General features: G+C 48.7%; 1 protein-coding gene across 2 annotated transcripts; it reads right to left on the bottom strand.

The window, feature by feature from the left end:
• Positions 1-4,160: 4,160 nt before the first annotated feature.
• Positions 4,161-8,296, bottom strand: HEY1 (hes related family bHLH transcription factor with YRPW motif 1). Of its 2 annotated transcripts, XM_045454813.1 has the most exons (5): positions 7,724-8,296; positions 7,386-7,461; positions 7,175-7,258; positions 6,805-6,886; positions 4,161-5,902 (listed from the first exon to the last, which is right to left on the bottom strand). In XM_045454813.1, exons 1-5 carry the CDS (start codon positions 7,810-7,812, stop codon positions 5,319-5,321), a joined length of 915 nt encoding a protein of 304 aa, XP_045310769.1. In that variant the 5' UTR covers positions 7,813-8,296; the 3' UTR covers positions 4,161-5,318. The 2 variants fall into 2 exon arrangements, with proteins under 2 accessions (XP_045310769.1, XP_045310770.1); XM_045454814.1 differs by lacking the exons at positions 6,805-6,886; positions 7,175-7,258; positions 7,386-7,461; positions 7,724-8,296 and adding an exon at positions 6,346-6,415.
• Between the last annotated feature and the right edge of the window lie 2,704 nt (positions 8,297-11,000).

Raw genomic sequence — 11,000 nt, 5'->3', positions numbered from 1 at the left:
GAGAACATTCCAGACATAGGGAAAGCCAGTGTACAGACCTGGAGGTGAGCACATACTTGGCATATTCCAGCAACAGCAAACAGTGAGTATGGCTGCAGCAGAGGGATGGAAGGGTGAGCGATAGGAAACAGAGTCTAAGCGGATGATTAAAGGCTCAGATATGTCATTCTTTAATTTTATGATTCAATTCCACTTTCATGAACAATCCTACGCACCACAGACAAAACCATGCCCTAGGGGAGATAGTAAAACACACACACACACACACACACACACACACAACTAACCTAGAAGTAACTACAGAAAATTTTTAGTAATCAACTGTCTCAGGGGGACCCGTCATCTCTTTCGGCCTAATATGAGGTTTTTCAGTTTCTTCTGCTAAATCGAGCCATAGACCACCCTACAACTGCTAGGAATCATTAAGCTTTCAAATTTAGGCATGGTCTTTTAACTTGAGTTTATGCCAAAACCTAACATACAGCACTTAATGAAAAATACTAATGTAGTAAATAGTAACATAATGGGCAATTTTACAACACAACTCTAAAGAAGCATAATATTACAGCCTATTAACACAAAATCCTGAAACCTGCCCATGTTCCCCAGACCCACCTCAGGACCGCTGTTAACCCTGGATTTCTCTGGGACTTGTGGATCTGGGGCAACGATTCTGCTACAAATACACGTCAGTCCGTACAGACAGCTTAAACAGAGAGGCCTGGGTTTCTTTTTCTTTTGCTTCCTTCTCCCCACTCACTGCCCCTGCCCCACAACAGAACACTAAAGCATCTGAGCGAAAAGCCCTGCAGTTCATCAAGATCAAGGCAGGCATCATGTTTCAAGTTGAGGTTCAAAACAGCTTGCTCTTTGCTGAGACTTCTTACTTCCTGAAATCAGATGGCGCCTTTCAGGACTTGAGCGTGCTGAGTCATGGCAAGCCACACACCCGCTCTTTCATGCAAGGCCACCGGGCTGAGACCCCATCTTCCTCCCTGGTATAAAGTGAACACAAGGACCCTGTGGAGCGCACCTTCAAAAGAAGTTTCTGTGAAGTGCCAGACTTACAAGGAGAAGAATGATTCTACCTTCTCTCTCCTTGAGGAAATTTGACAACTCAGAAGTAAATAAGAAAACCTGTGCCCCTTATCTTTACATGATATTCTTTACACGAAACCACCTTCAGCTGCCTGATTACTGCGTTGTTTATGTTAAGCAAGTGTTTATCCATCAAGCATATTCATAGGCCATGCATGACAAAGATACTAGAAAATTCTAGCCATTCAGATTAGAGCCTAGAGCCAGAGAAGCTGAGAGATGGCTGCTGCCCACAGGCCTGGTCTTACCTGCAGGTGGGCTTTGGTGAATTAGTTACCAACAAATATACACTGGATTGTTTCACATGAAAATCTAAAACTGGACATGTTCTCAAACACTTGAAAAATCTGGCAACACCGAACCAAAATTCCTATGTAGGAACAACAGGTGTGGCCCTTCAGGCAGACCTTCAGATGGAAAGTGCTGGGAACATGTGTTTGGTCGGCACCCACCGGGCCAATGGCCCTGCATCTTTCCCCAATAGTGCCTGTCCTTGTGAGCATGTGCCCAGGACCCCCATCGAGTCTAACCACTCTATCTGACAGATGAGGAAAGCAGGGGCCAGAGAAGTTTAAATGTCTTGCCCAAGGTCATTCAATTAGGTAAAAGCAGAGCAGGAATCAGATTTGGGTCCTCTTCCCAAGGCACCCCCATTCCCCAGAGCTTCGTTCAGAAAGAAATTGGGCCACATTTGAAGCAGTGTCTCAGATGATATTAGCTCTGAAGTTATTTTAATTATAAATCATCACTGGAAACTAATGAAGGCATCAAAGCTGTGATACTCTTATAGACCAGAAGGGCTGGGGAAAAGTATAACTAGGAGATATAACATTTTCTGAGGGATTTTAAATATAAGTAATCTATATTTAAAATATCATGATTTTAGCGAGTAACAGAGCAGGGCAAAAAGAAAAAAGCTGAATAAAAATCACATCCTAATTTAACTATACTGAATAAATTAGAAATGACACTTCTTCGATTTTTCTGTAAAAGTTTTTTTTTTTAATGCAAGAATTCTGCCCATCTATCGTTCATGTCATTAATTCATGGTAATACATATAATAATGAAAATAAATGAGTAATTATTGAGACCTTTCAAGATTCTTGTGATGAGTGATATTATTTTCCTCATAAGGTAAATTTATGGGCCATCTAAAAAATTTTGTTTACAAGGGTAGAAATACTATAAACGTACATATAGTATAAAAGTATGCTGATGCTAAAGACCCTGATGTTCTTTTTTTTTTTTTTCTTACTGTATCAGTTCAAAATAGAAATGAGTTTTCCTACATTCATTTTTCTATATACCCCCGGCTCATCATTATAATTCCATCCTGTTTCCCGGGAAGACCTCATTCCACCTGCATTATTATTTCTACAAACCGGTCACCTTGGAGGGGTTTAAAAAGACACCAAGGACACCTGGGTGGCTCAGTTGGTTAAGCGTCTGACTTCAGCTCAAGTCGTGATCTCATGGCTTGCGAGTTTGAGCCCCGGATTGGGCTCTGTGCTGACAGCTCAGAGCCTGGAGCCTGCTTCTGATTCTGTGTCCCCCCTCTCTCCCTCCCCTGCTCAGGCTCTGTCACTCTCTCTCTCTCTCTCTCAAAAATAAACATTAAAAAAAAATTTTTTTAATAAAAAGAAACCAAAATATTTCTTTGGAAAACTGTGTAATCTCGAAAATGACTGCCCTGCACCCCGCCTCCAAAGACAAAGTACCAGGCAGGTGATGATACAGGGATCACAGACGTGACAAGCGGATGGTGCCACATGTGTTACAGCGCCACAGCGCTTTCCACACAGCCACCAAAATGACAGGCTTTCCTTCTTACCACATTAGCAGCCATCTAAGCCTAGGTATGAGTGAGACAACCTAAGGCAGCCTGAGCACAATGCTGCTCGGTAACGCTTTAATGCCATTTGAAATCACGGGGCTAAAATTAAACTGACACTTGGCAGAAATTACCCTAACACTTTCCATCACAGCATTATGATGAGCAGAAAGTACGCGGCCCAGGCAGCGCTGAGAACAGAACCGTGCAGCCCCAGAGGGGCCAACGTGCAAGGCCACACAGAGAAACTTGGAGTGAGAGCTAAAGTTGGGGACCCACGATCACAAAAATGTTGCAGTCTCTGGTCCCTTCCCAGAGACCCAGAAGGCGCTGCTCAAGTTCAGAGTCCAAACTTTTCTCTGCCTTCCTGTCTTCGTTTTTCAATCAGAGCGGGGAGGAAGAGCTCTGTGGCTGGGCGAAAAAAAAGGCAAGCTCTATTTTGTCATCTGCCAGAGGGGGTTTTCTCCCTCTCCTCCCCACCAACCTCAGGATCAAGGCAAACTTCTTCCAAGCCAGGAGACAGCACTCCTCAGCTGGCGGGATACTTTCAAGGCAATAGGAAGGCACCCCTCTCCCCCTGGGGCCCAGATTACTGCCTCTGTTCTGGCAGCGTTTTGTTCTAACCTAAAGCATATGTCAGCTTTGTCACTACACAGCTCAATCAAATGCATCTAAAGGGTTAAGCAAATTCCTTGAAACAAGACAAGGAAAGACTCCTGGAGCTGTGCAGGTGCAGAATTACAGCCTGCCACTGCTCATCAGGCCAGATTCCCCAGCCCCTGCGTGGGGTTTCAGAGATGGCAGTGTTAGCTTTTCTTGTGCTACAGTTAAAAAAAAAAAAAAAGGAATTTTCTGTTCTCTTAGCACAGGACTATGCACACAATAGATGCTCTCAGAAAAAAAAGAAAAATGTTGGTCAACTCGGTTTTAAAAGATTTCAGCAGAGTTCTCTCCCACCCTGCAACTCCCAGCCTGACTTGAGTCTCCCTAGCCCACTGAGGGCCAGATCATCTGACATAACAGTGAAAGGGCTGGGGCTTCTTGTGGGAGCCAGGCCAAAGCCCTGCGCTGCAACGAAGTCACCTTATTCAGCAGCGAATTCACACAGTTTAGAATTCCCAAAATAATGAATAAGAAAACTGGTAACCAAGCAAAATGAAAATGAGAGGAAAATTTATCTTCTTTTAGCCAACAGAGGGAAAGGCCAAGGCATGTAAGACATATACAGAATAGTTTGTTCTTCCTTTTTTATTTAGTCACAACACATCGGTACAACAGAGGTCAAACCCAGTTCAGTGGAGGTCGTTTAAATTACACCTGTTAAAAGGATAAACCTGTGAACTGATGCTTTTATGAACCAAATTAAACCAAAAGAAGGCAGCACACCTTTTTAAATACCTCAACAACCACATTGCCATGCACCAAAAAGGAAAACACAACATAAAGATTTCCAGTTGAAAGAAAACATAGCAGTTTCAGGAAGAATTAGGTTATGCATTTAACAGGTTCCACTGGACTATTCGATTGGACCACTTGCACACCGTGATCATTTATCCATGTTAATGTTTGTGAATTTGAGATCCGTGAGATTAAAAATTCATTGCATTGCGTGGGGCTGGTAAATGCAGGCATATCCTATGCAGTCTCCTCCCCACCAACTCCAAATGGAGATCAACCCCCAAGTGGCTCTCTAACTAAGCCAGAACTGCAGTCCTGGCAGGTGGTCATATGAACTCAGGGCCCCTGATGGGTTATACATTCACCTTACTGCTGCAGGAGGCAGAGAATGAACTCATCTTCTTTCTTGCATAAAGCTGATTGATCATCTGATTTGTCAACGCTTTGTTCAGAAATATAAAATTCAACATAGTTCCCCCCACAAAAGAATATTACCTATACAACACCTTAATTGTCAAACTATTAACAAATAGCATCATGTTAACATTGAACTTAGTGGTTTGGAAAATTAAATCTAAAAACAGACTTCAACTACACAAGAAGAAAAACAGACCAAAATACTAAATGTTAAAATTCCCAAAACTTTGAGGCAAAAATGGAATCATTCTTCGACAGAGAGGTTTACAAAGTAATTAGGCACAGAACAAACTTTGCTATTACCAAGTGCTGGTTTATACTCACTATTTCAATTTAATGTTTGGAACAAAATTTAACAACTAGTTTTTAAAAACTGCTAATACATATAATAAAAAAAAACATTAAAAAAAAGAAAAAGTAAACCAACAAACCTTTAGTCTTTCAACAAAATTCCTCTGAAAGTGTACCTTTTTCCTTTTTACTTTTACTGACGACTTTAAGGTGATGTTGGCAACAGCCCAGCTCAGCTGGGATTGTAAGTGTTCCCCTCCCTCATTCTACAGCATCAGTTCTTTAAAAAGCTCCAATCTCTGTCCCCCAAGGTCTATAGGGCTTGCCAAGGTTTGCTGCCTGCGTGGGTGCCGAAGGGCTCAGTGCATTGGGAGACAGTAAGTGAAAGGAGCCAAAGGAGAAGGGGAAGGCCGACAGGGAAGCCACGGAGGAGAGCAGGGGCGGCGAGAGTTTGGAGGCGGAGGTGACCACAGGGAGCACCGGTCCGAGGCTGCCGCTAGGGGGAGCACGCAAAGCAGGCGCCTCCGGATGTGCCGAGGTCAACCTGCCCTGGTGGTGTGGTTCCGTGGGCGAGGCGGTGGTTCCAGTGTTCCCGTGGCCGTTCTGGGGCAGCAGCAGGGGGTGCGCGACGTGCGGGTGATGTCCGAAGGCGCTGCCCCAGGGAATGTGTCCAAGACCTCCGTGGGCGCCGCTGGCCGCTTCCCGCTGGGAGGCGTAGTTGTTAAGATGTGAGACCAGTCGAACTCGAAGCGGGTCAGAGGCATCTAGTCCTTCAATGATGCTCAGATAACGGGCAACTTCCGCCAGGCACTCCCGAAACCCCAAACTCCGATAGTCCATAGCCAGGGCGTGTGCGTCAAAATAGCCTGAGGAAAAGAACAAAAGAAAAACCTCAGGCTTTGCTGATTTCCCGCATTTCTTCAATACCAAAGGCAGCCCTTCCTAACAAATACCTACATCCTTAAAAACGGCATACACGGGCTCTTAACGAAGGTCCAAATATTTTGGAGTTGACCGAAGTCTTTGCATTAATCAACATGAGAAGTGTTTGCTAATGTAAGTTCAAAGCCCAATTAGAAACTGCTGAGCAGAAAGTGGAATTATACCCTACCAGCAGATGAAACTATGTTCATTCCTTTAATGTTTTCCCCCAACAACAACAAAAAATACATCAAGGACAGAGAAACCACAGAGCAGTGAAATTCATTAGACACACAGATGTAAGTTATCATCATGGAGCTTTTAGCCACTTGGTCCTGAGCAAAGCATTTTCCGGCTGGAGACAGACACACAGACCCTGGTCTCCCACCTTCTGTTAGGTTTTCTCTAATTAACCACAACAGGTTTCTTTCCTCAAGAGTCATAGGAGCTTTTTTTTTTTTTTTTTTTTTCAATCCTGTAGATAAAATTAAGACCATAACTTTTTTTTTTTTTTTAAGGCTTTTTCTCAAAATGGCAATCAACAAATGTGGTGAGAGCTACCTGATTTTAATCAGGGCTGTCACAGCTTTCGAGCATCTCGCGGATAACAGGTATTCTCCAAAAGAAGGTGCATTAGCTTAGTTCGAAGAGGACTGGGGTGATGCATTCACTGGAGAAAATCCTATGTGCATTTGCAAATGCACTGACAACTGTACACAACACAACATTCTCTCCCCACCCCCAAAGCACACAGGAAAAATAAGGCAGCGACTGCACCAGGGCTGGCCTGCCGCATCTACTCATTCTACCCAGAGCACTCGGCTGCCACCAGATTAGTGATATGTACCTTTCCCTCCTGCAGTGTGCAGCATTTTCAGGTGATCCACTGTCATCTGCAGAATTTCGGCTTTTTCTAGCTTAGCAGATCCCTGGAGAAGAGAATGGGGGAAAAAATTGATATGGTACCAAGTGCCTTTGGGGAACAACTTAAAACATATATGCACCGTATGCAGTATGCTTTGTAAATCATAAAAGTACAAACTAAAACAAAATGATCTGTCTTCAGAAAATATGTTGGAATCTGTATATGAATTTATCTCTTCGGCAAAAGCAATACGGTTATTTTTCGAGACACGGATGAGGTTCAGATTAATGAGGGGAGGGACTCAGAAGGTGTGGATGGCTACACGGAGAGCTCTACCCACTTTCTCCATTACCTGCTTCTCAAAAGCACTAGGCACCAACCTCCTCAGCTCAGACAAACTGTTATTAATCCGGTCCCGTCGGCGTTTCTCAATGATCTGCAGAAAGCAAGCAAAACAAAGGAGGGCATTTCCATCAAGACTGTAAATTTCAAAAATGAATAAAGGTAGTTCTTTCCATTAATTAATAACAAAACAAAACAAGAAGCACTGTAATGAGACTCACGCCTCTTCGTCTTTTCCTGGCCAAGATCTGTGAAGATGTAGTTGGGGACATGGAACCGAGAGCCGAACTCAAGTTTCTGAATGGGGGGAAAAACAGGAATCGCTGTAAGCCAGGGGAGGTGATATGAGGGATCCCCCTCATCCTCCCCGCACTCAGATTGTTTTGGCAACTTGGGTTTGAAAGGGCCTCCGGCGTCCCTCACCCCGGACAGGGGCATAACCCAGATGCGCAGAGGTCAGTGGAGGGCACAGACGTGCCCGGGGCCCTCGCCCGCTGTCAACCGTGGCCAGCCGGCGCTCGCCTCCTGCCCGGGTTCCGCTCTGCCGCCGCCAACTCACCCATTCTCATCCGCACTCTCCTTTTCCACTTCGATGGTCTCGTCCAGCTCGCTATCCGAAGAGCTGTACTCGGGGTGGGCTCGCTTCATGTTGGTTGCGCGGGGGCTCCGGGGGAGGGTCGGTTCGGCGCGGCGGGCAGGGAGGAGTTAACAGCAGCGGCGCCTCTCCGCGCTCGGGGGCTCGCGTTCCGCACACACTGATCCCGCTCACGCTCTGCCTCCGGTTAAAATTCAACCATCCCTTTCCCACGCTGCGCCCCTACTCAAGTCCCCTGGGAGGGCAGGCGGGGTGTAGGAGGCGGAGGGGCGGAGCGGCGGCTCCTGGGCAACAGCCTCCGCTCCGCCAACCCGGCTTCTCGCTCCGTTGATTGGCAGCCACTCCGGGGAGGGACCGGAGCGAGGCTAAGATCGAGGGCGAACCCTGCCCCCGCCCTCCTCGCCGGCCCCTACCCGGCGGCGGTGCGTCGGCTCCGCGGGGGCTCCGCTGGGTCTCCACTGCGGGGGGAAGGAGGAGGCGCGGGCGGCGGTGGGCCGGCGGCGGGCAGGCGAGGGAGGCCGGGCCGGGACACAAGCCCGCCGGCGGCCGCGGCCCCGCCCCGCCCTGCGCGCCCCGATTGGCCTGGACGCACGCCAGGGCCGCGCCTGCAGCGCCGCCGGTGAGCCGCACGCGCCGCGGGCCGTGGGAAAGTGCCGGCGCCACGGCCGCCAGCCAATCCGGGCGGCCGGCGGCGGCGACGGCGGCCGCGCTGGCGGCGGCGGCGGCGGCGCAGGGCGTCCGCATGAATGGAGAAGAATGGGCAGGCGGGGGAGCGGGGCCGCGCGGGGGCGCTCCGGCGGGGGCTGGGCGGCCGCGGGCCGGGCCCCCCGTGTGAACCTGTAATCGGAGCCCGGGCGCCGGGCGGCCCCGGAAACCGCCGCCCTGCGCCGCGGTAAATCTCGGCTGCGGGGCCACCCGTGCCCGGCGGCGGGAGGCGCGCGCCGCCGGCGGAGCCGGGCCCGTTGCACCTGGCCGGGTGGCGCGCCGACAGTTGCGCGGAGGCTGCCGGGCGCCCGCCGAGCGGAGTTCGTGCGCGGCCACAGTGGCCACCACCTCACGGGCCGGCGCTTGGAGGGGCAAGACGAGGTTTCTGGGAATGTCCTCTTTCGGTTTGGGGGACCGTGTCCCCACATACAGCCAGTCTCGCTTCTGCAGCACTTCTCATCTTCCCGAATGGAATGAGTTGCCTTGTGCATCTAATTTCCGCACAAATTGGAACGTTCCACAAAGTGGAACGCGTTTTTTCGGGGGTGGTGGGGGGAAGACCCCTGGGGATATCCATTATGGAGAGGGGTTTTTTTGTTTGTTTTGTTTTGTCGTTGTTTTTTGTTTCCTGGAGTTGGCGGCCAGATCCTCTCAGCGGGCGACTGGGTGGCGGGCCTGGGCATTTGCGTCTGAGGCCGCCCTCACTGCGGGAGCGCACGTCTCTGACCCTTGGACACACAGCACGCACATAGACACACTGCACACCTCCGGTTTGGGTTCTTGGTGTTTACTGGAAGCTCCGTGGAGTTACGCAAGTCCTCCGTAAGATATTGGCGGAAAAAAATTCTGTATCTCTGGATTGATTCCCTATTCAGGGATTTGTAGAAGCAGCCGGATGGGTGTTTTGAATTTGGAAATCCAGGCTTCTCTATCCCTTACAAAGGAGCAGAGCGATTGGTATTCCTCTCAGGTCCATTCTTGTGGCTGCTGACCTTGCAGTCCTGTCAGTGAGGGAGCACTTGATATAGAGGATAACAAAAATGTTCTCACTTGTGCGAATAGCTTCTCCGTGTCTGCCTCTCCTTAATTAGTGATCTCGGTGCCATCTTAACACATTTTAGACGCCAATCCTCTGTATGGCCTGAGCCTAATATGTCTGTTCGATTCTCAGCCCCTCACCTCCCCCAGTATTTCACCTCCGGGCTCCCACTGAACTCGTATTTCACTTCACCTCCACCTCCAGCCCCTCAGCTCTTCATTCTGGTCTCCTCTGCTTCCCTGTCTAGGCCAGTCCCTCCATCAAGCCATGTTGGATTTTTTCTTGCTGGCATATCACATGCCCTGGCTCCCTGAAATTCCCCCGCACGCCACTTGTCAGTTGTCCATCCAAGATCAATTCCTTTGTCTGCTTACTCTGCCCCTACTCACAGGCAACAGCTCTTTGGGGGTTGCTAGAGGTTCAGCCTCCCAAGCTCCTTTCCAGCCTCCACAGTCTTCAGCCAAGCACATCACTCACTGCCACCTGCCTCTTCCCCCACCTCCAGAACTGAATGGTCCAGGCATAGGAAACCATCCACTACTCCCCTCTGCCTTTCAGAAGTCCCGCTGACACCATTTCTTTCCCCAAAGTGGCAGGCCACCCTACCCTAGAAATTAGTGTGTCCACTAACCCTCTGTGGTTCTGTGGTTGCCAACCTCTGGAATCTACAGTGAGCGAGACTTTCCGGCTTTGGCCTATTTCTGCTGCCTTGTACGGACATGGACGAGCCACAGATAGGTGGATGAGAAGAAAAGACAAAGTGGGGTTGAGGATTCCTGACTCCACATTGGTACCAAAGCAAACTATTAATCCCACATTCAATGTTACTTTGCTGTCAAAAATGAGGTCTACATTAAACTGTTAAATCTCTCCTGCTTCTTAATCTTGACTCTCACTCATCCATCCAACTAATACTGAGTGCCTTCTGTGTGCCTGGCCCCGTGCTAGGTAGGGCCTGAGAATGGAATGATGACCCCGAAGTGCTATGGCTCCTGCCATCCTAGAACTCACATCCTAGGGGGGAGACAGACAATGAACAGGTAAAATTGTTATAAATGGGTTTAATGCTTGGAAGCATCTTTTGACAAGGAAAAACAAGGGGTGAAGATACTTCATGGGGTCTGGAAAGAACTTTTCTGAGCTTGGGAAGGCACTTAAGAACTAGGTCAGAGTCTAGTTCTGGTTCTAGGTCTAGCTATTTCAGTTAGAACTACAAAAGAAGGGGCTGAGGCCCTCCCATCAGTAGTAGAATCAGGCAGACTGAGAGCATGAGGCCCAATTTTCCAGCACCTGCAGAGTAGAGGGGCCTTATCCCTGGAGGCCTTGAGTAAAGAACTGCTTTAAACTTCTTAGCAGTCCCCTGAGCAAGACACAACCTGCAAAAGCAGCCTTGTCTCCAACCTGAGTGCGGCTGCCTAGGCCTAGCCCCTTAGGAAAATGTTGCTTTTCGTAACTCGTCTGTGGGACCAGCCTTTTCAAATATGCACAAAGGCCCAT

This window comes from Leopardus geoffroyi, chromosome C3, assembly GCF_018350155.1.
Source record: "Leopardus geoffroyi isolate Oge1 chromosome C3, O.geoffroyi_Oge1_pat1.0, whole genome shotgun sequence".
Classification (NCBI taxonomy): Eukaryota; Metazoa; Chordata; class Mammalia; order Carnivora; family Felidae; genus Leopardus; species Leopardus geoffroyi.
Note: the sequence above shows the minus strand (reverse complement) of the source record. Positions and strands in the feature narration are given on the sequence as shown.

Coding starts and splice junctions, on each gene's coding strand:
- HEY1 (XM_045454813.1), bottom strand. CDS start 7,812: ATGAAGCGAGCCCACCCCGAGTACAGCTCTTCGGATAGCGAGCTGGAC. Junction 7,259..7,385: donor CCAGGAAAAGACGAAGAGGC/GTGAGTCTCATT, acceptor TGCTTTCTGCAG/ATCATTGAGAAACGCCGACG. Junction 6,887..7,174: donor CTAGTGCTTTTGAGAAGCAG/GTAATGGAGAAA, acceptor TCTCTTCTCCAG/GGATCTGCTAAGCTAGAAAA.